The sequence below is a fragment of the Chelonia mydas genome, chromosome 4 (assembly GCF_015237465.2).
Source record: "Chelonia mydas isolate rCheMyd1 chromosome 4, rCheMyd1.pri.v2, whole genome shotgun sequence".
NCBI classification, from domain to species: Eukaryota; Metazoa; Chordata; order Testudines; family Cheloniidae; genus Chelonia; species Chelonia mydas.
In genome coordinates this window covers 81,580,082-81,605,876 of record NC_057852.1, presented here as the reverse complement: position 1 = coordinate 81,605,876, position 25,795 = coordinate 81,580,082, and the positions used below count along the sequence as shown (strand labels likewise).

The 25,795-nt window shown below is 42.1% G+C and overlaps 1 protein-coding gene across 2 annotated transcripts in view; it reads right to left on the bottom strand.

Annotated features, from left to right (window-relative positions):
• The window catches only part of FAM149A (family with sequence similarity 149 member A), a 75,524-nt gene that overhangs the window by 19,873 nt on the left and 29,856 nt on the right, over positions 1-25,795 (bottom strand). The window contains exons 1-2 of one of the 2 annotated variants that reach the window (XM_037897660.2): positions 9,556-10,012; positions 5,934-6,041 (exon numbers count right to left, since the gene is read on the bottom strand). In XM_037897660.2, the coding sequence (XP_037753588.1) occupies positions 5,934-6,041; positions 9,556-9,650 (203 nt within the window). In that variant the 5' untranslated portion in view covers positions 9,651-10,012. Of the gene's footprint in view, positions 1-5,933; positions 6,042-9,555; positions 10,013-25,795 lie in introns of those variants that run through there. The other variant, XM_037897661.2, reaches the window with a different exon arrangement.

Genomic DNA, 25,795 nt, shown 5'->3' with positions numbered 1-25,795 from the left:
AAGTATTTCTCAGTTGTCATTCCCATATCATAAGCATATTTTCATAAAGAATATGGAGTGAAACATCACACCTTCCCTTGGAGATTACTGCCAGAGGTTTGATCATCGACCAATATGGAGGCAGTATGCCTAAAATCCCTTTTTGGCTTTGGTTATACAACCGCCAAGAGTTATCAAACGTAACATTATCCATAGGTGCTTTTGCAAAGTCCTGAGTTTCTGGTCTCAGGTTGCCTGAAAACATTTTGGTGTGTAGCATTGCGAACATAATGCAGATATCAATATCTTTTAAAGTGTAGGTGTCTTGGCATTTAGCCACCAATGCCATGAGGTGGTGGGCCTCAGTTTCCCCTTTCACACAGCAGTCTAGATTAGTTGTGCTTTTTCTGGTGTGTCCAGCTCTAAGCCTGTTTACAGGTACTAGCTGAGAAGCAGCACTGTTACAGGACTTTCTTGTTACCACTCCCAGTCCGTACCAAAGACTCTTCCAACAATCATGCATGTTACACATTTTGAAGTATTTACCACCAGTATCAAATTCTTTGTCTTGACCCACAGTGTGGGTAGTAAGAGACATAAAATTACCAGCAAATTCATGACACAGAGGCGCTTCCAAGTAAGATCATCATACCACACCCTCTGTCTAAACAAATCAGTTTGTTTAACATTTATTGTATTTCTCATCCCCTCAGTAAAGGTTCTTAGTTTAGGTATGTCTTTGGAGTTTTGGTGCGGAAAGGGTGTGTGGAGACCTTGTATGTTACTGGCCCCCTGTGGAGTCGCATTTCCTCGCCAGGGTTAAGCCCATTGGAAGAATAAGAATCCACTCCCACACACACATCCCCGGGGTTCCTTTGCGTTGCCAGCCCCTATCACTCAGTGTCTGATGCTTAGCTGTGGGGAGGGGTTTACCTGCCTGGGAAGTGGCTGTCTCTGCATGAGATGGTTCATTTGCATATCCACTGACACCAGAATGCTCGGAAGAATACCGTCCCCCCCTCCGCCTTAAAGGGTGGGAGTTGGCTTTCACAAGCACAACAGGAAAAAACATTTTGCAATAGTGCTGGCCACAGGTGATGTGCCTGGGAGTGCAGATGCAGATCCAGCAAATTTCTCCTGTTACCCTTCCCTGTAATAAGTGGGGGGGACACTCATGTACTCCCCCACATTCCTTCTTAACTCCTTTCCCTGCCCCCTCTCTCCCAAAGAACACACCCCTGTGTCCTCAGAGTGGCATCTGCCCCCTTTTCAGCTGTGGGCTCAGAGCTAACAGCCTTCACTGGTAATTGGGTTTGCCTCCAGTTACAGGGCCCAAGGAAACCGTAATCACTGCAGCAGTCTCCAGGATTTCACCCCCTTTCTCTGGGCTTTCTTCTAGGACACATTTTCCTATGAATTTTACAGTGAGTTCTGTTTCGTGCTTAACTGCCAATTCCTGGCAGCCAGCAACCTCGACACACTCCCTACCATCAGGCAAAACACTCCCATCACCCGAGGGGATAGCAACAGGACAGGAGCTGGTTTTACCCACTCCCACCTTTGGTAGCAAATTGCTTTGCAGGGCAGTAGAGGAATTAAAGAGACATTCTCTCATTTCCTCAGCAGTTTCTGTAGCTTTGCTCTGTAGCTTTCCCACTGGGGCTTCAGCACAAGATTTCTCCTCGCTGTTGACAGACCCCTGCATAGCCCTAGCCACACTGAAAAAGTAATTTCCCAGAAGAATTTGTGTAGGATTTTGAGCAACCGCAGCCACGGTTAACTCAGCTTTCAAATCTCAGCTTCCATGTGCACTTTAGCCAAAGGCACAAGGATTTTGTGACCCCATACCAACAAAAGCTCTGCCATTTGTCCTGGCAGTATGTCTTTCTCCTGAACCAGGTCTCTCCTGACCACAGAGATTTCTGTACCAGTATCTCTCCATGCAGGGAGTTCTCTGCCAATTACTTTGACAGCCTTCATGTGCTTACTGCCTGGCTGTGCAGTGGCAACCTTTACAAATCCTGTGTGATAAGTGGCAACTGCCTGAGGTGCCTCTGTGCTCTGGGTAGCAGCATTTCCATGAGTTGCCTGCTGCCTGTTCCCACTCAGCAGAAGGCATATATTCTTCAGGTGCTCAGTGGAATTACGATAGCACCTGCTGGGCTCTTCTGCTTTCACAGGAGATTTGGGACAAGGACTGCAGAAGTGAACTTGGGGAGGTGAGTGTCCAGCCTCCCATCCACCCTCCTTCCCGGGGTAAAACGGGGACTTTGCTTCCCACCAAAATTAAACTCCTCTGCCTGTGATTTATTCCACTAGGTGCTTCGGATTGCTCCAATTTATCAGCATAAACTGCAAGTTCATCAACAGTTTCCATCTTTTTATCCCATAAACACTGTTTTACATTAATACTAGACATATTCAGGAACTGTTCCTGACCAACCAAATCATACATTCCTTCAAAACTTGTATAAGTATCTTTTCCCCTCACCCACTTATCCAGTAAATCTCTCATTTTGGTTCACATAAGCCACATTACTTAATCCAGAGCCTCCCTTAAAGCTTCTAAATTTTACTCTATACATTTCAGGTGTAATCTGAAACTGTTCAAAACCGAATCCTTAAATTTACCATAATTGGAAGCATCACCCTTGGACATCTTATTGAATATGAGATTTCAGGCAGCAGAATTTTTGAATACGTCCAGAGCTCTCCCAGTCAATTTTGCAACCAAAGTGGTCATCTTTGGATCATCAGGAATCACATGGAGCATACACAGCCTCTCAAAGGTGATGAAATATTCAGCAGGATCACCAGATTCGCTATATGGTGGACACAACCGCTTCCACTTGTGGATTTTTGGAGAGGTGGCGCCCTCTGGTGTGGGGTTTTGTCTCCTCCATTCCATTACAGCCAGTTCATGATTCTGAGCTTCCCTTTCCCTGTCAGCCTTGAGCTGCCTCAATTCTATGGCCCTCTCGTGGGCTGCCTTCTGGGCCTCAATTTCTTTGTCTTTCAATTCCAGGGATTGCTTCTGGGCTTCAATTTCTTTGTCTTTCATTTCCAGGGCTTGCTTCTGGGCTTCCATGGCCCTCTCATGGGCTGCTTTCTCCCTGGCATTTTATGCTTCTTGTAATTCCATACGTCTTTTATGCTCTTTCTCATTTTCCACTGCCTGAAATCTGCAGAGCTCCAACTTTTTGGTAGCTTCACTTTCACTCATTTTGCTGTTTTTTCCTGTCCCTTCTTCTCTTGCCAGAAATAAGCAAACAGAAAATAACAAACCAGTAACCACTTTGTCTGTTCTCTAGTCCCCACACTTAAAATTCACTTAAAATCACCACCAGTGTTTCAGGGCAATAAGCTGTGCACACTATCCTGCTGCTTACACCACTGTGACAGGTTTGGGCCCTTTGGGGTGTCACCTGATGTGCTGAGATGCCACCAAGTCAGCTTATTCTGCCAGCCTGGGGTACCCTTTACCTGGCCTTACCGGGCTAAGCTCACAAGTCTCTTCCAGTCAAGCACACAGGCAGGGCCACACCCAGCTGCATAGACAGAGATCCATTCTGGTGCCCACTCTCTTTAAGGGGTACAAACCGAAAGGTTTTATGAAATTCACCCCCTCCCTCAATGTGGAGGGAGATATGCACAACTTCTTGCCCCTCCCCACCCAGTTAGCAATTACATAAACTGGGTTATATTATAAACAAGAAATAAGTTTATTAACTAGAAAAGGTGAATTTTAAGTGAATATAAGAGATAACAGAACAAAGCAGATTACTGAGCAAATAAAACAAAGTACACAACCTACGCTCAATATACTTAAGAAAAAAGGTTACAAAATGTAAATTAATCACCCTAAATGTTATTTTAGGCAGGTTGCAATGTTTCTGTGGTTCAGAGTTCCAGTTATATTCCTTTTCAGACTGGATCCCTGCCTCAGCCTGGACTCCCCCCTTGCCTTCCCTTCAGGTGGCTTTATCAGTCCTTCTTCTTGGGCAGATAGGCCATGGAGAGCGGCAGTCTTGTTTGCCTTCCTCCCCACCCTTAAGTAGCATTTACATAAGGCGGGAATCCTTTGTTTCCCAAACTGACCTCCCTTCCCTTCCAATGGAAAGTTACAAGAAGTTCCAGGTAATGTTTAGTATCAGGTGACAAGATCACCTGACTCTGTAGTATTACAGCGTCCATGAGTCAGTTGCAGTGTGGATTGTCCACAGGAAGGCCAAGCCTTCTCACAGTCCATTGTCCTCGCTGATGGGTCATCAGCCCTGTCTGGCTTTTCCATTGTTGTACCTGAAGTGTTAGCAATGGGCATCACCCAAAGTAGCAAAGCTGAAATACAGATACATCGTCAATATTCCTAACTTCAGATACAGAAATAATACAGGCATTCAAATTGGATAATCACATTCAGTAAATCATAACCTTTCCAATGACACCTTACAAGACCTATCTTCCATAAAGTATTTCTCAGTTATGTCATATTCATATCATAAGCATATTTTCATAAAGAATATGGAGTGAAACATCACAGGGCCCATTCCAAACTTTCAGTTATGGGTTTTTAGTTTGTCAGGAGGCTTTTATATGGCTGTACTCCGGATCCTCCAACACCGGAATGCAGTGAAGATCTAGGCAATCATCTTTGCAGACCAACCAATGTCTAGGCCAGTGGTTCCCAGACTTGTTCCGCCGCTTGTGCAGGGAAAGCCCCTGGCGGGCCGTGCCGGTTTGTTTACCTGCCGCGTCTGCAGGTTCGGCCAGTCATGGCTCCCCCTGGCCGCAGTTCACTGCTCCAGGCCAATAGGAGCTGCTGGAAGTGGTGGCCAGTACATCCCTCAGCCCGCGCTGCTTCCAGCAGCTCCCACTGGCCTGGACCAGCGAACCGCGGCCACTGGGAGCCGCGATCGGCCGAACCTGCAGACGCGGCAGGTAAACAAACCGGCCCGGCCTGCCAGGGGCTTTCCCTGGACAAGCGGCGGAACAAGTTTGGGAACCACTGGTCTAGACAGTGGTAGTTGGAATGAAGCCTCTTTAAAGTTAGCTGATCTACAAAAACAGTTAACTTTCTCGTCTCTGAAGTTTGAACCTGGACTCTCCATGCTGGCTGGTGCCTCTTCATTTTGCTCTGAGGTTGTGGTGCCCTGGAGCCCAGTAGCGTAGTTCAAACCCAGAGATATTTACAGACGATCTGATTAACAAGGGTTATTTGTATTTTGTGCAGTACAGAGCCTGTGTGTTTCTGTTCCTAGATTAAATGCATTTAGATACAATAATAATAGTTTTATAAAAAAAGAAGAATGTGGGATTATATTACTCAGCAAGTGGGGGCAGAGGAGAGGAAAGGAAAAATAAACTCTGAGAAGGAAAGAATCATGGTTGTACAAAATATTAAGTACATCGGAGAAAATGCAGACCAAAAGCAAATGTTATCTGCCTGAAACGCGGCAAAGACAAACTCTGAGTTAAGCAGACTAATACATTAAAAGTTGAATTTACTTGCTATCTCAGCTAGTTAAACTGCTGCTTCCCTTGCATGGCATAATGTTTACTTGGAAAGCTGAAGTCCTCACTTAACACCTGTCATCCATGAAAATGACCTGGAAATGACCAATGAAATCCAAGAGGTATTCTGAAAATAGTCACTTGAATTAAAAGATGATGTTTCTTGACCCAATACTCCTGCAGGAAAAGCTTACCGAAAAATGATTGATGATATTCATTTTAACTGTGTTAGAGAATATACTTCAGTGGAAAGAAACTGCACTACATTTGTATAAAAGCATAATATTAAATGTAGCCACTTTTTTCCAAAATAATAAAGCAACCTGTTAATCATCCAGATTTGCTGTAGACACACCGTAATATTTAATTATAATGGATTATATTACCATACTTAGCCCATTGTTCTATTATTAATAAGTACTATTTCAAATGTTAATGCATACCAGGTAAAATTGTCAATGGCATCCTGAACATTTCTCCTAAAAATTGCTGGAAGATCTCCACTCTTCCCTGGGAAACAATGATCTGTAGATCCTTTGGACAGCCCCTTTCTGAAAACACCACAAGAAAACAATATTAATTTCTATAGTCGTACATAATCATAACTCATCAAAAACAGAAAGTAGAAACTAACTACTCATATAGCATACTACTGTATAGCCAAATGAAAAGAGCAGATCAGATTTAAGAGAGGTTCGGAGCAAACGATTTTCACACTGCAATTGATACTGTAAATTCCAGTCACAAGTAAAAGAAGATAGCTCTGGATTCCTGTACAACACTCAAGAATGTGCACTTATGGTGAGAGTGGTAGTACAGCACTGTAAGACAGAATGTATTTGCTCCCAAACTGACAAATAAGAAGGCTTCTGCCTAGGAACTAGTACTACAATCAGGGATCGGAGGGGAGATCCTACAAACCTTTTGCACACAGTCATCAGTCAATGGGATTATTTGTTTAAAGGTCTGGAGGACTGGGTGCCAAGATAGCAATGAAAAAAAGAAAATAAATTAGCTTTGCATTTGGTCCATTTATAGAAAAAAAAGTATTATTTTCCATCTCCTGCAACCTATTTTTCTTTACAGACTCCAACAACTTATTTGCAGGATCTGGACCAACGACTGTATGATTGCACCTCTCACCACTAGACAGGAACACTGGCTGAAAAGTAGAATAAAGCACCTCTCACCACTAGACAGGAACACTGGCTGAAAAGTATCTGGCCTATTCTGTATTCAGTATTCTAAGTATTCTGAATTCAGAACAATGACTTGAATTTCCGTCTCGGCCAACTCCTTAAAAGTGTTAATTAACAAAAATGTTTGCTCAAACAATTTTAAGATACAGTAAGTCAATTTACAAGAGCTTTCCTGAGGAAAAAAATGTGAGTGTACTTTTAATGGAATTAAAGGCTTATTTTAAGAGTGGTATGAATCTTTACAGAAATCTACATGTTATTCTTCAAGCATTTCTTTACCCTGCATTTTGCCATGCAGAAACCACAGGAAAAACACTCATGCAGTATTCCCTCCCGTCACCAGAGGTACTTCAAAAGCACAAAACAGTAATTGTTCAGGCAGTACTTAGTTAAATAAATTTTGTTGTTCAATCATTAACCTGCAGCTGGTTTCACTGCCTGTAAAGTCTGCAGGAAGATAAATTACAAATATGCTACTAAGTGGAAAAGGACCTTTTCAAAGAGTCTTTAAACAGTCAACTTAACATTTTCATTAGGAAATCTGAAATGCTAGTTAAATATCAAGAAACATGCACATATCAAAATTTTCATGAGCTGCAAAAAGCTCCATGACTTTTGCATTAGGGAATAGGCCATAACATTTTTCATTACTCTGCCCTTTCCAATGTAACAAATGTTAGTACTGATCTTCTGACTCATTTTGATTGCTACTTATAAAATGTAGTTCTATGTCGCCACCCTCAATAACTTAAAGAGTCTATAAACCTTAAACTACATATTTTAAAATACACAGATGAGGAAAACTATACTGTTGCTTTATTGCTATTTCTACAACAATATCTTAGTGTGGAGAGAAAAATTAGTATTTTTGAACTGGAGTAGTTGTTAGTTTACAATCCTAAATGGCTATAATCTAACTCAGTTGTACAATTAATAAATTAAACTGATCCCTTTAGAACATACAACACTGAGAACTCACGTATAACAACTCTGACAAGAGTACCCTGACAATCATTAAACTTATAACAATCACTCAGCGACCTTAATACTAATATACAAATAACATTACTCTGCCACCTAGCAGCCTTAAATAGTTAAATTCATGAAACAATTTACCTCAGCCAGCAGACAATAAAATCAGAAATACTCCAAAAAAACCCCTCTCATCCTTAGATCACACACAGTAATATAACCTCATCTCTCTCCAAAAACCCCATCAAATACAACACTAATTTTTCCAATATTGCCATATAAATATAATCTCAGATAACATCTTAATTTTAATACTTACTTTTAGTTAAATTTGAACACACAATTTCTATTCAACATAGTATTGTTGTTAAATCATTATATAGCAGTTTATGAAGTATAAATATATATATTAAGAACACACATACAATATTTTGCACAGACAGGAGAGGGTTCAAAGCACTATTTCAATGGTAGCGTGATGGGACAACTGTGTTCTATTTTGATGCAGATACTTCTTAGACATTTTTCTTAGATAACTAACACTGCATGTAATATTACAATATAGTTTTCTTTAGAGAAATCACCTTGCTCAGAAAAAAAACTAAAATCTCTTTAGAAGAAATACACGCATTTGTAAACACAATATTCAGGCTCAGTCCTGCAACCTTTTCTGAGATGTATAATTCCTACCTTAAGTAATACCCATGTAAAGATTATATGATCGGCCATACTATTTTCCAATTTTTCTTAATGTTGACTGGGATTTAATGTAATGCATAAAGCCACTGTCTATGGTTATGAGAAGAGTTCTGTGAAGAATGACAGGAGCAACTAAAGCCTTAAATTAAAATCAGAACAGTCACTTTGAGCTATATTCTACCCTTGTTCCAAATGTGGGCCTTCCACTGATTTCAATTGGACATATTTGTTTATTTCTAAAGAACAAAGGTCAAATACAGAATCAAGTCACTAATCAGACATAAAAATTATTATTACATACATGTACGCTCCTCCTATTTAATCCTGCATCTACCATGAACCTTTGACTGCCTCAGCTGCACTCTGCTCTTTAATCTATCTCCCCAGAGAATTCTAAAATTCCAAACTTCTGAACAGCTTCAAAACAGACACCATTATTTTAATTAAATCCACTGGCCGCAGAAATGTTTCCTTTTTTCTCTTCCAAGATGTGAAACTCACACCTCACATGCCTATGATTAAAATGACCTGAAGCGCCAGGTTTGGACAACAGTCAGTCTACAATGGCGATGGTATTCATGGTCAGATATCTTGTGCCTCCTGAATGCTAGAAAAAGAACCTCATACTTTTCAAAAGGAGAGATTCCCAAAAGGTGCTGAGATACTGACCTGGAAATCATGACATTTGTATGTATACACAAAATCTATTTGTACAGAATTTTTAATGTAAGAGATTTTCTCACTCCCTCAGAGGTCTGTGTGAGTTGTTCTCCTGGCACTGGGAGAGCATGGAGCTACAGGCTGAGGTATGAAAAAGTAACAATAATAAAAAAAAATGCAAGTGCTCTAAAACGGGCTTTTTCGCCAGGAAAAACACTTGATGGTATGGTTTCAAGGTTTTACCGGTGACTCTTTGCGATGACTCGTTGTCGGTAATACAGTCATGCCAAATTTACACCAATACATCTTGCTGCCACCCCACCATGTATTTTATACACCATTCACGTACCCTGTTCGTAATAAGCTGTATACAGATACACACACACACACTGGACACGTGTAACACAGCCCTGCACACGCCCTGCCCCGGGGAATTCCGACCTCCACTTGCACACGCGCGGAGGCTGAGGCCGGAGTCTCCGCAGGGAGGGTGCCCCGAGGCGCGCCCGCAGCCCCCCGTGTTTTCCAGCCTTACCCTACGACCACCAGCTCTGGATCTCGGGCAGGCCGCGGCGGGTCGGAAGTCACGGGCGGGGGGCAGGGGCGCCGCACCCCGCTAGCCACGCGCATGAAAGGCGCAGAGAAGAGCGGCGCCCGGACTCGCAGCAGCCCAGCAGGGTCCCTTCCCGTCCTGGCGGCCGCAGGGCGGACGCGGCTGCAAGCAGCGCCCCCCTGTCATTTCTCATTGTGACCCTCCATCTCCCGTCGGGAGAGAGGCCGGGGGCGGCGGCAAAGGGGTCTGCGGGGTCGGGCTCCTCCGGAGACGCTGGAGCTTCACCCTCCGCTCGCTGCGGGCTCTGAGCGCCCCTTCCCGAGGGCCGCAGGTGGCGGGGAGCGGAATTCCACGACAGCTGCAGTAAGCGGGGCTGGGCGGCTCCTTCTGCCCAGGGCGCGGCTCTCCCCTGGGCAGACACTGCGCCGCGCGGGCCCGCGGGCCCAGAAACCCCACTCTAGCCAACCTCCTCCACTGCCCGAACAGCCCCCACCTCCCGCCCCACCGACCCATCCAGCTGCCAGACCCTGCCCTCTCTTCTCACGCGGTAGGGAGAGCCCTGACCACTACCCCCATCACCATCACACCACACCCCACCCCACACAAAGGCCCCTTCCCTCCTACCACTTATTCCCCTCCTTCCAGGAACAAGAGCCTTAATGCCAATGCCCCCTAAACCCAACAAAGCCCTACCCATCCCCCACGCGGGCTGGAGTAATTTGTATAGTAGGGGTGCTGAGAGCCATTGAACCAAACTGTTAACCCTGTATATAATGGAAACCACCTCAAGCCAAGGGGTGCTGCAGCACTGGCAGTTCCCCACCCTCCTCTCAGCCAATAGGAAAAGCCATACCCACTATCCTAACATACACCTGCCAAGTCCTTCCACCCCCCACACCCCCATCCCACCTACAAGCAGGAAGATCTCACACACAATGACCAATTAAATTGTAGTTTTAAGAAAGGAAACCAGTGGTTCACATACACCTGTGCAGGTCAAGTCCATTGTCTTCCTTCTGCCCCTTCTTCACAGGATTTTCAGGGCAAGGCTGCTGATGGACTACTCACCAGAATCCAGATTCAGCCAGCATCGAGTAGCACTTTACTGTCCTCATAACCCTACTGAAATGACAGGGTGACTCAAAAAGAAAGGTACTACTCAATGAATACTAGTGGTGGAATCTGGCCCACCTTATTTGGAGGGGAAAAATGCAAGAACAAAACAAAAAACAACAGAGGTAGGGACAATTGCTACCAGGAACAGGGGTTAAAAATACACCTGTTCAGAAAATAGTACTAGGCATAGGGGTTGGAGGGAGCTACAGCATCAGTCCAGGCAACAAGAATGCATGCACATCCTTAATGCACAGTAAACCATAAATATATGGAGAAAATAAGATAATTAGTGTCACTCTGGGGAATGATGGTGATTCCTCCTTTGCCTAAGTGTGAGAATTTTTATTTCAAAAGCATGATTTAATAAAGAAATTCCAAGGGAGATTTCCACCAACTGACTTTAAATGAAGGTTTATTTCAGAAATGAGTTTCTAATGCAGTTTATTCACTACAAAATTCCTGTGCTTGCCCATGGCACTGGCAGGTGTAGCCTATTGAGTATTTCCAAACTGTACCATTTAAAAATTTTTCTGTACTAATTATATGCCTTAAACAATTCCACACACTCCCACCCCTACCTGAATTTCCCCAGTTGTTTCTGAAACAATTCCTGTATGCTTGGTTTGATGCAAGAGAAAGGCGAAGCACCAGATAACACCTACATCAGGCCTTGGCTTTCCTTTGCAGGGGTTAATGAATTTGGGAAAATGAGTCAATCCAGAGCAAAGAGTTGGCTAGCAGCCTCTCCCTCAAAATCTTTCTGTGGGGGCAGAAGGAGAGCCATCTCAGATAAATTAATCCATACCAGTTTTCCCCTTCACTATCCCAGTTTAAAGTATAGCTAATTTTCATGGTACAGGCAATGGGGGAAGGTGTGACTGCATATTTACACCAGAGCACTTCCCACTGCTACCAGTGTACAGGTTCCAACAAAACATGTACATCTCAGATAAATACTGTACATCTCGCCATAAACAAGCACTACCAGGAAAGGGAGAGGTCTTAAGGGAGCTAAAAATAAACTGCTAAAATAGCAGGAATATATAACAATTTGCTAAGCTATATTAAAATATTATTTAAATCTTGAAAATGTAAGATTTAGATATAGGATTTTTTTTATTTTGGTTTGTTTTAAGAGACAGGAATGAAAAGGAAAGTATGCAGAAATATTTCTAATGTTTACTAATACAGTTATCCTCACATATAAGATTGAAAAACATTTACTTTACAGATTCTTCTGAACCACTACAACACTAAATAATAATAATTACACAATCCAGACAATAAGCACAAAAGAACATTGCAACATAATTTTAATTGTAAGCCATAACGAATAAAGACATTAACAAAATGCAACTTATGAACTGTACATCTTTAAGTATAAATGAGAAATATTTGCTTTGTTCTAAACTATAATGTAGTTTTATACTGCCACTAGGTGGCTACTTTGTTTATCAGAGTGTTACACTAACACCACAATACAGCAGCTCTTATGGACAAGTCACTTCAGTTATAAGACCCTAATTTACAGATGCTTGTGACAGTCTTTTTTTAAAAAAAAACAAAACAAAAAACAACACACCCTGAGGCTGACATTTTTCATATTTGGTCAGTCCAGAGATGAATTTTATGGGAAAAATTTGACAAAAATTCCATTTGGTTGCCTGAGATATTGGGGACAGGGCGATTTTCACCAGGTAAAACTAATTATTTTTTTCCTCTACTTGGATATCACAAATACCGAGGAGAACCAGGGAAGCTGAGTCAGATGGATCACAAAGGGAGGAACCACTAAAGCCATAATTCCCCTGTGGAGCTCCACTAGCGGTAGCAATTGTGAAAGCAGCAATTAGGACATGGTTACCATGGTATCTTACAACACTTAGTGAATGGACTAGGAAGAGGACAGGATTGTGGCTAAAAGGGGGCCAAATCTTCATCCCCTACATGGAGTTCAAGTAAAAGGGTTTTGCACAGGAAACTTATACAGTGGCTTGGAGGACAAAAATCCCCTCACCCAAAGAGGGAGGCAGGGCATGGAGCACCTGCACAGGTTGGAGTGCAGTGAATTTCCCAAGGAGGGATAAGATGTTAAATATCATTCAGTGGTCATTAAGGGCTACACCCTGCCTTAAAGAAGGCAAGAGAGAAAGAACCCATAGGTCTTGAGGCCTCTGCATGTGCTGGGCCCTCCTCATTGCTTCCTCGCCACTCACCCAACAGCATGCCTTTCATGACCTGTACTGTCATTAGAGTTTCTACCAGTCCCTCCAAGTGGAAGGAGTTTGGTGTGGAAGTCAATGCTGGTTGAAGCATCATTAACTCCTGTCTCAATATCCTTCAGTCTTGGAGTAAAGTGTTCTGCACAGAGTGATTGCTTCCCCTCCATCCCCACCCTCAGTATGTGTCCTGAATGCCAGCTGAAGCCCAGGTGTGTGGAGTTGGTGCACAGCACCTTTTGCTGGCTCAGAGAAAATGAAGACTGCATGCTATGTAGGCTTTCATGGGCTTAGAACCCTTCCATGTTCCTTTTCACTCTGTTTTGTTTCAACACCTTGATGTAGAGGAGAATATAGGGCCTCAAATGAGAGAGCAGAAGCATATGGCAGTGCATAATGCCAAAGAAGTTGCACAGAGGGTGCTGAAGTACTCATGGAAGAATCTATGGGCAGGAGAGAAGGAGAGAATACTGGGCTCTCTATAGGAAGGGTGCAAGAGAGCACCAGAGGTTTATATAAAAGAGTACAGAACTGCTGTGTTTTACATAGAGGTCAGGAGCACATGAGGGTATTTTAGATTGTAAGCTCCTGAAGGCAGGGACTGTTTTCTTTTGTGTTTGTACAATGCTTCGCCCAATGGGGGCCTGGTCTATGACTGAGCCCTCTAGATGCTACAAATGCAATACAATAAATACCTTTGAAATAGGTCTGGGAACACATAAGGGAACACTTTAGGGGAATGTGTAAATATCTCAAAAGTTTCTAAAAGAAGGTTTGTGAGCATGTAGGAATCTTAGCAAATGGACAGATTCAGGAAAACACTGAGGAGCATCTACAAAGCAGGAGCACTTAAATGAAATATTAAACAGGAGGGGTGCAGAAGAGGTATTCACAGGGGATACTGAATTACATGAGGAAACTGCAAATGTGTTTGAAGTGCACAGGAAGGCTTCTGAGTGGTGTGCAAAAAGCATCAAGCATTTAAAAAGAAATGGAGTAACACAGGGTATCTCTATAAGAGAGGTGTGGTAAAAGTTTCTAGGGGAAAGTTGTGGAGCACTTAAAGGTCTCTAAACAGGAAAACAGACTACTGACATTTTCAAATGACTTAACAGAAGTGTATGGCTGTGATAGAGAATTGGGGTCATTAGAGGAAGGGTACAAAAAGTACTTGGAACTTCTATGGTGAGCATATATGGAAGTGTATGGGTGATCTCCAAGAGAAATGGATACTCAAAGCAAAGGAAAGGAAACAAAGGAGCATAAAATCTTTAAAATTAGGGTTCTTGGATATATCAGGAACTATAAGAAGAAAAGGAGTACTAGTGGCACCTTAGAGACTAACCAATTTATTTGAGCATAAGCTTTCATGAGCTCACAAAAGCTTATGCTCAAATAAATTGGTTAGTCTCTAAGGTGCCACTAGTACTCCTTTTCTTTTTGCGAATACAGAGTAACACGGCTGCTACTCTGAAACGTATCAGGAACTACAGTGCTTCAAGCAATCTTTAGAGTGGTGACAAAGCACATTAGAGAGAAATAGGGTGTGGCAACACGAAGTCTTTACAGGTGAATTCAGGAGCACACTAACTGTTCATAAAGGGCAAGGCAACCACATGCAATCTTCTCTTCTTCTTCCTTTTCTGACCCATTTCTCTCTTCCACTACAACATACTAAGCAGCGGAAGAAAATTAACAATCAACATGAATTTGCCCATGCAGTGTTGAGCAATATTTTCCCAGAAGCACTGGCTACAGTAGTGTAAATTAAACTAGTTTTGACTAATCACCTTCAAGCTGCTACTGCTGCAAGCACATCCAAGGAAATAATAGTCTGCAGCAGGACAAATACAATGTTGCTGATCGGAGAATCCTGTGGAAATAACTATTAGTGTGTGGGGAATGTGGTGGGGAGGGAAACTGCAGAAGCCGCATACGTAGGATAACTGCAATATCATGCCTTGTTTAAACTCCTGTATCCTCAGAGAGTATACTATAATAGATGTTAGATAACTAACTACGCTACAAAATGAAACCATAAGAAGAAATCAGTGGCGAGCTTCCACGTTTCAAACAACAACTGCAGTCACCTCAACTTCCTTTTTTTTCCTCCCCTCTTAAATTATATCTTGTGCCTTAAAATATGCATTTTATAGTGGTTTGCAAAGACCTAAAGAAAATATATTTCCTAGAATGAAGATGGTAAAATTACAGCTCTCCTACATCAAGAAATAAATAAGAAGAATAAGATTATGGAAATGATAGACTATCATATCATCTGAACAAGTGGGTGCCAAAGGAAACAAAATATTAGAAGAAAAATGTTTAGTGACTCTAATGTGATTTATTGCAGGCTGGAACATACATGCTATAGTTTGCCAAAGAGGAAGTTCAAGATATGGAGAATTACAGATAGAAAAAGGAAGTGAAAAAAGCCTGTCTGTAAAGCTACCCTGTGAAAACTTTAAAAAAAAAAAAAAAAAAAAAGGACATATAGGACAAAATCACTATCAAAATAATGCAAATGGAAATGCCACTTGAATTTACAGTCCCAATAGAGATACAAAACCTTCACAACTGTATTTAAAACTTAAGTTAGGCTCAGTACATTATTATCTACACAATAAACGTTTGCAGTGCTATAGAGGGGACAAAAGAGTCCCTCCCCTGAAAAGCTTACTATCTAAGTTAAGAAGAAATTGACCAGCGCAGGTACAGATACATAGAATCATAGAAGTGTAAAACTGGAAGGGACCTCAGTAGGTCATCTAATCCAGTCCCCTGCACTCAAGGCAGAACTATGTAATAACTTGACCATTCCTGATAGGTGTTTGTCTAACCTGTTCTTAAAAACATGCAAGTATGGAGATTCCACAACCTCTCTAGGCAATTTGTTCCAGTGCTTAACAACCCTGACAGGTAATTTTTCCTAATGTCCAACCTAACCCTCCCTTGCTGCAATTTAAACCCATTGCTTCTTGTCCTATCCTTAGAGGTTAAAGAGGACAATTTTTCACCCTTCTCCTTGTAACAACCTTTTATGTACTTGAAAACTGCTATAACGTTCCCTCTCAGTCTTCTCTTCTCCAGACAAAACAAACCCAGTTTTTTCAATCTCGCCTCATAGGTCATGTTTTCTAGACCTTTAATCATTTTTGTTGCTCTCCTTTGGACTTTCTCCAATTTGTCCACATCTTTCCTGAAATGTGGCACCCAGAACTGGACACAATACTCCAGTTGAGGCAATATCGGCATGGAGAAGAGTGGAAGAATTACTTCTCGTGTCTTGCTTACAACAATCCTGCTAATACATCCCAGAATGTACATCCCAGGTGTTTGCGTTTTCTGCAACAATGTTACACTGTTGACTCATATTTAACTTGTGATTCACTATATTTCCCAGACTGCTTTCCTCTGTAGTCCTTTCTGGGCAGACAGGGGAAGGAGAGAGAAAAGGAAGAGAGAATGAGGGTGATTACAGTAAGATCGCATGATTCATATTTTAGGGATTAATGCATATAGCATTGAGAGTTTCATTATTTCCCTTCAGCCTCACTACTTAGCAAGGGAAAGTAAGGTTTATAGATCTCACAATATGTGAGGGACTTGATAGAGTGGAGAGATGGCAGAGACGGTCAAGAAAGGAGCCACATAAAAGAAAGTGAGGAGAAGAACATGTGAGGAAGAAATGAAGGAGGTTGTTAGACCTGTGGCTTAAGCTGAATGAAGAGGTGAGGGGAAGAGTGAAGAGGATGTGGAGGAGCATCAAAATAAATGCAAATGGAGAGAGATGCAAAACACTAAGACTATGTCTATGCTACAGACTTCTGCCAGTAGATATATATGTTGATTGGGGTGTAAAGAGGTGTGATCACTGACTGACGCAGCTATGCTGACAGACATCTGTAGCGTAGACACAGTTATATTGGCAAATCTGTGCTTTTACTGGTGTAGCTTGCGTCACTTGTAGGGGATGGTTTTACTAGACTGGTACAAAGCACATCTTTGCCAATATAGCCGTAGCCATACGAGGAGTGCTTTGTCACTGTAGTGTGCTGGTATTCCTAGACCAGTAAAGCACTGCTAGTATAGACATAGCTTGAGTTGTGCATGGCCTTAAAGGAGCTTGAATTTGTTACAGAAAGCAAGAGAAAGCCAGTGAAGAGGGACTGAACATAATAAGAGAGATAGGTGTCAGATCATTTTCACATCTAATTTTGGACAAACTAAAGAGGAAACATAATCAGGAAGACCAGAAAGGAAGTAGTACTTTAAATTCAAGAAGAGAGATTGGAATAGATAAGAATGGCTTGAGGTGGACAGCATCACAATAGCAACAATCTTATTTGATTTGGACAACGTGGGGAGGGTGACGTAGGGTAATACTAAGAGTATGGTCATTGGCACGGTCAAACTCAAAGTTCCCCCAAGTCAATGGTTCACTCGGCTGACACAGTGAAGGCAGGTCAGTTTCACAGTCAGCATACCCAGGGGAGTGACGTGGCCAGCATCATGTCTGACTGTAAGGGATCAGGGCATAGGCAGTCTTGCCTACCAGTCACAGCTGGGCCAACCCACATGTCAAGGATGGCTACAAGGCAGAAGTCAGCAAGCAGGGATCAGAATAATCACTAGAGCCAAGATCAATAAGCAAGAGTCAGGGTCAGAGTCAAGGCAGGGTCAGAGGCCAAAGATCAGAGGTAGTTAGGTTGGAATCAGGAGGCAAGAAGAAGAGAGAGTCAGGGGTTGGAGACTGGAAATCAGGAAGAGAGGTGAGGTCTGGAGTCGCAGCAGGCCAGAAATCTGTGTAGTTGCCCAGACAACTTCCTGGTATACCTTCTACGGTTAAATAGCAAGTATGGGCCAATCAGAGGGTCATAGATTGCTGTCACTCTGGACGGTACTTCCTGCAGCACCTAATCTCCACAGTGCCCCTTGGATATGGTAGTGCATGGCCTCCTGGTGGCAACATCACATGTCCCAGGCTCTGCAGACCTGGGTTCTAGTCACATGGATCAATACATTACACTCACCACTTCCTCGGGGTTGGCCTCAGGCCTGTTTTATCCAGCTGGTCTTGAGGAAACCTTTTCACCAGGTTAGGGCATGACACGGGCAGCAGCAACGCTCTTCAGGATCATAACCCTCCCAGTCACTGAGCTAGTACAGTCTCCCATTCTGCAGTTTAAGAGTACAGGATAGCATGGACTACCCTCATGCCCTTGGACCTGGACTGGTGGGGGTGGCTGTTGGGACCGGTCAGGAAAAGGGTCCTCCATGTATGGCTTCAGAAGGGATACACTGAAATCATAATATGTCTTAAGGGATTGAGGGAGCTGCAATTTGAAGGTTACAGAGTTGATTTGCTGATAAATCCAGAATGGTCCAAATAACTGGTGGTCTAGCTTGCAGATCAGCCTGTTCATACAGAGATGTTTTACTGCAGGCCAGACCATTTGGCCTCCTGCGAGAGCTGGGCCTTCCTGGCATCAATAGTCCACATACCACTTGTAGTCCTTTTTCGTGTCTTCATGGTGGTCTTTAAGCTCCTCCTGGATATGTTTAATTCATTGGATACAGCCAGTGGCTGCTGGGTTTGGGCCAGCTGCCGGCAAAGCTGGGTGGAACCCATAATTTGCAAAAATGGGGAGGCATGGTCAGCATTGTTGTATGAGAATTCAGCATAAGACAGGAGGGAGAACAGTTATCAGAATGGTAGTTGACAAAGCACGTTCAGTATTGCTCTAGTACTTGATCCACCTTCTCTGTCTGCCCATCTGTCTGAAGCTGGTACATAGCGGAGGTAAAAGCGCGAATGTCCGGTAACCGGAGCATTTCATGCCAAAAGCATGAGACAAACTGTTGACCTTGGTCCAAGATAATACAGTCCAGAAGCCCATGATGATGAATTAACACGCACCACTAGCAGCTGAGCCGTTGCTTCAGCAGAGAGCAGGGGCCAAAGGAGATGAAATGCATCATTTTGCTCACTTAGTCCACAATGGTCAAGACTACCGTGTGGCCATCAGAGTCAGGAGTTCCTGAAAATCCAGGGTGATCGAGGCCCAGGTTATAGATAAGGAGAATGCCAATGGGCTTAGCATGGGGTCTCTTGGTGTGTGCACCCAGGTCACAAGAATCAACATAATCCCAGACTTCAACTTGTAAATGAGGTCACCAGAAGAAATGGAAAGCCATGCAGGAAGTCTTAAGGCAGCCAAAATAGCCCACCAATGGAATATCATGGCACATATGACGCACTTCTGGCCTGGGACGCCCTGGTGGAATGTAAATAAGCCCACTGAGTTATGTGATCGTGTTCTGTGTGGATCATTGCATTTTGGTTCTGACTTTCATTTGTTCAGGCTGTTCAGTCACCTCCTGGGCTTACAGATCACCCCACAAAGCAGATCGGGTTAGATCAATCAGGTCTTGGTGTATTGCAACACTGAGGAAATGGTGAGTTTTTAGGAGATAGGGTGTTTTTGGTTAGTCTCCTCGTTCTCTTGGTAATGTTCACCCTCTTGGAATAAGGCATCGGCTTTCCCATTCCTGGCTCCTGGGCAATAGGTAATGATGAAATCAAACCAAGGGAAGAACAATGCCTACCTGAGCTGTCTTTGGTTTAAGGGTCAAGCCTTATGAGGCTAATCAAGGTTATTATGGTCAGAAAAAGACTTGCATCTGGTGTCAGACTCCCTTGAGGTGATGGCACCACTCTTCAAAGGCTGATTTAATCACAAGCAGTTCTTTGTCTAATATTTCATAATTCCATTCAGCAGAGGTGAGTTTTTGGGAGGAGTCTGAACAGCGGTACAGCACTTGCTGTTGCCTGCACCTCTGAATGAGTATGGCCTCAATCACAACACTGGATGCATCGGCCTCCACTATGAATGCCTGGGACAGGTCCATATGTGCTAGATCAGGAGCAGTCATAAAAGTGGCTTAAGCTATTTAAAGGCATGGTGAACTTCTGGAAAGCCACCAAATTTGTTTAGATGCCTGAGGAGGTTTGTCATGGTGGGTGTTCGCCCTGAGAAGCCTGGAATTAACCATCGGTTAAAAATTTGCAAGTCCAGACAGCCCTATAACTCCCAGGGGGACCTGGGTACTGCCCAGCTGCAGACAGCCTCCATCTTTTGCGGGTCCATCTTAATGCCCTCTGGGAAAAGGATATAACCCAAAAATTCTGTGGAGGATTGGTCAGATACATTTTTCCAGTTTCACATATACACTCTGCTTCCGTAGTCTTTTCCGGATGGAATGAACATGGTAACAATGTTGATCAGGGTTCTTTGAAAACACAAGTATGTCACCAAGATAGGTGACTATATATTGGCCCAGAATGAAGTGTTGAAAGGTTATGGGAGCATTGGTCAGACTACATGGAATTACTAAATATTTGTAGTGCCCACAGCAGGTTAAAAAGGCCATCTTCCATTCGTCTCCTGCTCTAAGGTACATTAGGTTGTAAGCCCTCCAGAGATCCAGTTTGGTGAAAATTCAGGAAGACCATACATGATCTAATAATTCTGAGATTAGGGGCAGGGGATACCGGTGTCAGACCATCACCTGGCTTCAGGCCCGAAAGTTTACACAGAGGAATAGCATTCCATCCTTTTTCTTAACGAAAAGGACCAGAGCCCCTGGCAGGGAGGTGGAGTGCTGGATGAAGCCCTAGGCCAAATTTTCCTGGATGTATGAACAAAGGGCTGCCAGTTCTGGCTCAGACATTGCATAGATCCATCCATAAAGGACCTTCATCACAGGATGCAGGTCTAAGGAGTAGTCACAGTCCCAGTGCAGATGTAGCATGTCTGCATTTTTCTTGGGAAGGTTGAGAGCAATTCCTTCTGGCTAGCCAATGCCAGAAATCTGTATGGTTGCCCAGACAACTTCTTGGAACACTCTCCAAGGTTAAATAGTGATCATGGGCCAAGCAGAGGGCCGCAGGGTGCTTTCACTGTGGACCCTTCGGGTGGTATTTCCTGTGGCACTTAAGTGTTCCTTGGATGAGGCTCTGCATGGTCTCCCTCTGGTGATGTGGAAACATCTGCTATCCTAGACTCTGCAGATCCAGGTTCTAGTCCCACACATCCTTACGATTGCCTTTGATTGCCCAGTGGATCAGGTATTCATTTTGCACCTGGGTGAACCGGAGCTGGCCATTAAGTGTGATATCAAGAGAGACTTGAACACGACCTTCAGGGTTGTAGTCAAGCACCTTAATCACTCAGCCACCAATAATTTTGTTTGTTTGAAACTTAACTGGATTTTTATTCCCCCTCACAAGCCTCTCAATAATGAGGATTTAAGAACCTAGCGTAATTCCTGATACATATATAAAATTAAACTCTACATAATAGCATCTGAATAAAGGAGATGGAGAGAGGAGTCCCTTATATATGAAATTTACTGTTTTTTAAATGAGTATTTGGCACTTACATCCCACAGTGATAAACAGATTAGAAATACATAAGCAGAGAAAGAAAAAGGAAAAAGTTATCTTGCCGTTGAACATTTCATGAGTTTTCTCTCTTTGAGTCCTGATGTCATAGCAGGGTTCTAAATGAAGGGAAAACTTGGGGGAAGTGTAATTGCATTTGTAAAAAGAGGTTTATTACTTTAAATAACAGGAAAGCACATGGCTGATACCCGATGCCAGTTTTCAAACTGTTTGTAGACACAATATGAAGATACTGGGTCAGATTCTCAGCTGATTTAAGTCAACACAGCTCTACTGAAGTTAATGCAACTACCCAATTTGCACTAGCTGAAAATACAGCTGTGTTTATGTATAGAATACAGAACTGTTATAGTTACAAAACTAGATGGTCACTAGATGTCACTCTTGTTCCATAAAAATGAAACAGTATGCACTGATATTTCATTGGAGAAATTCATGGGTATCTTCCATAGTAACATCTACATGGCTAAAAGGAAACTTTAATACAATGATGATATTTACCTTCTCACAGAACTCTGTGTGATGAAACTAAAATGCTTGAAATATTAACTCTCCACTAGAGATGGACCTGCATCCAAACCCTGGATCTGATCCCCCTTCCCACAAAATTTCAGTCTGTATGGGTGGGCTGGGGGGGAGTGAAAGGGGGATTCAAAATCCAGATCTGAATTTTGCAGCTTTCAGGCCTATCATGTGTCTCTACTACAAATCTTGGCAACGGTAACGGGTTATAGCAGGGGGACTAGAGGTCAGTACCACAAAGTGTTATTCTGATCTCTTTTACTGTACTGATATGTAAGTTTGGAAAAGTCACTGACCCTTTCTGTGCTTCATTTTATCCACATACTAAATGAGTATATTACTATTACTGGCCTCATAGACTTTTATTTTTTTTTTTATTTTTAGAGAGAGCTTTGAGATCCATGAATGAAAGCCACTATAACATTTGTCATCTTGCTGAACAAATGAACCATAAGATGTCTTTAACATAAAAGCAATAGATACATCTATCGAAGGAGACTAAATATTGAAAAAAAAATCCTTTGACACTAATTTGGAAGAATAAATATTGATACCTAGTTTTTTTTTGTTTGTTTTTGCTTACCTGATTAAAAGTACATTTGTTATTTTGCAGAATCACTTTGCTCAGTGTAATGCTCACTATGAGTAGTCTCAAGGAAGTTAATAAGACTGCTCATGGTAATGAGTGGCATACCTGATAGTAAGTGCTTACAGATCACTTCCTCAAGCAGAAGCACCAGGTCTTGGGGCCTGTAATGTAAACTTATGTTCCTTCCTTTCTGGTGAATAGCAACACCACACACATTTGCTTTTAGCTTATACTTTTGAACTATTTTTTTTTGTCTTTTGTTTTATTGTGTCAGTAGTGCACTAGCCTTTCACAATTATGGCCTAATCCTGCATGCCCTCATTCATATTCTATGCAAATGGTGTCTGAAAACTTTCTCGCAGCTCAATGACTGTCAAACTTTGGACATCATTCTGAAGTACTGTACACGGTTTGAATCTAACATTACCCAGAAAATAGAAAATGGGAAACAAAAAAAAACTTGGTAACAAAACTGCCTGAAAACAAATATTAAACTTTAATATGCAATAACCTGAGCATTTGCTGAGTATTAACTCATGCATGTTTTATTTATATCTTTTTTAATCCTGATTTGGTGCAAAAAACTTGTATTTCCCAAAGCAACAGGGTCATCTGTCAGATGATGTATTATCTACATTATTTCTTAGACTGAGCTTCTGAACGCTACTGAGATAAGACATACATACTTAGGAGTTCATTTATCTTTAAAGGCAAATCTGACATTTTATCATATTTTTACATAAATTATGAATTAATGTCAAGAAAATGCAATCATCTTAATTAACTACAATAATAAAGAAAGCTAATTAGTGTTTTGGTAGAGGTGTTTTATTTCTTTGGGATCTGATAGGAAGCATTTACTACAGCAGGATCAAGTGTCCCTGGAACTGAAGGGGGAAGGGGAAAAAAAAAAGGGTTGAATAAAATTCTTGGAAATGGTCCATAAGGCTTTCAAAGCACATCAGTAATAAGAATACAATGATAAAATACAGGGAAAACACAATCACTATTCTTTTCGCATACAATGGATTTCTTTTATCAACATAATGATTATATCAAAGTGGTCAGTAAATCTTTCTTTTCTCCTTTTCTTAACCCAAAAAGCCATGATCACACGGCCACCATCAGAACTATTTGATCTACTGTATATCAGGTACTACTGAGCAGCTAAGATAACAATGTACTTTAGAGTTTGCATTAAATTGTTTCAAATAAACCCTCCACCGCTCACAGGAGGTCTGAGCACAGCAGGAGTGCTTAAGCCATGTTTGGAGAAGGCCGGAGAAAGAGTCTGCTCTAACTTGTGCAAGGAGCCAGACTAGCTCCTGGCAGCCAAGGCACAGGAAGGCCCATACCTTGGACACTGTACCAGGCTCACCAACAGCACAGGGGAAATTTGGTCCAACATGTGTGCAACACTAAACCAGACAAAAACTTGGTTTAATCTGGAGGGGTATTCAGAGGTGCAACAGGACAGCCTGTGCCCCAGAGTCACAGCTATCCCAAGACATGCACACAAGGTGAGTATGCTCCAACAAATCAATATTTAATATGCAATGCCTCAGACATTTGATGTCCCTGACCTTCTCGCCGCTCATATAATACCAAATACCAGACTGAAAACTATCCCCACAGGCATACTATTGTATATTTGCTTATTTTGGGGATTGACACCTTCGTTCAAAGCATCTGGGTAATTTAGAAAAGGCCAATTTCACAAAGCTGAAAACAATTATGAGCCAAATCAGCTGGGGATAGGGGAGAATTTAAATGGAAAAATGTGAATATCTGTGAATGGCTTATTAGATGCTCAAAAAGCAACAATAAAGAAAAGTCTGCACTGGTTAAAAAATCAACCAAGCTTAGAGGGGATGTGGAGGCAGCTATAAAAAATGAAATATATGTAACAAATGAAGGAAAGTAAAGATAGTAATGAATATAAATCAGAAGCGAGGAATTGCAGAAAATTGGTAAGGGAAACAAAGGACACAGAGGGGAAAAAAAAAAATCTATGGCCAGCAGAGTTGAGGATAATAAGAAAGAGCTTGTAAGTATATTAGGAACAAAAAAAAAAATCCTGAAAATGGTATTGGTCTATTACTAGATGGAAATGGTAGAATTATCAGAAAAAATGCAGAAAAGTCAGATATGTTCAATAAATATTATTGTTCTATATCTGGGGGGGAAAACAGCGATGTAGTCATATCATGATGATGATACTCATCCCATTCCACTATCATCTCAGCTTAGGTGCCCGGTGTGCAACCGCAGCCCCTGGCTTGAAGGGGTTTCCATCTTATACAGGGTTTAAAGTTCGGTTCAACAGCTCTCAGTACCCCCACTATATACATTGTTCCAGCCCCCCCGTCTCAGCAGCTACCACAGTCAGACATTTTTGGATGCAGGTTATCTGGACCTGCTGATTTAAGAGTTTAAAAACAGCTGGCCCCAGAGCTCATTGGACAATTAATGTTGCCTTCCACTAACTCTGGGAACACAGAAGATTGGAAGAAGGCTAATGTTTTGCCAATATTTAAAGAGGATAGTCAGGATAACTTGGGTAACTACAAGCCTGTCAGGCTGACATCGATCCCAGGCAAAATAATGGAGTAGGTGATATGGGACTCAATAAAGAATTAAAGGAGGGTAATACAATTAATGCCAATCAACATGGGTTTAAATAGATCCTGTCAAACTTTCTTGATGAGATTACAAGTTTGGTTGATAAAGGTAATAGTGTTGATGTAATATATTTAGACTTCTGTAGGGCATTTGACTTTGTACTGCATTATAATTTTGATTAAAAAACTAAAAAAAAATTAACATGCTTCACATTAAATGTATTAAAAACTAGCTAAATACAAGGTCTCAAAATGTAATTGTAAATGGGGAATCACCATGGAGCATGTATGTTTCTAGTGGAGTCCCATAGGGATTGATTTTTGACCCTACGCTATTTAAAATATTTATCAATTACTTGGAAGAAAACAAAATAATCACGATAAAGTTTTAAGAGAACAAAAAGGTTTGGGGAGTGGTATATAATGAAGAGGACAGGTCACTGATACAGAGTGATCTGTATTGCTTGATAAGTTGAGCATTACCAAACAAACGTGTTTCAGTATGGCTAAATATCAATGTACACATCTAGGAACAAAGAAAATAGGCCACACTTACATGATGGGAGACTCTATCCTGGGAAGCAGTGGCTCTGAAAGTGACTTGGGGGTCATGGTTGATAATCAGCTGGACATGAGCTCCCAGTGTGACACTGTGGCTAAAGGGCTAATGTGATCCTTAGATGCATAC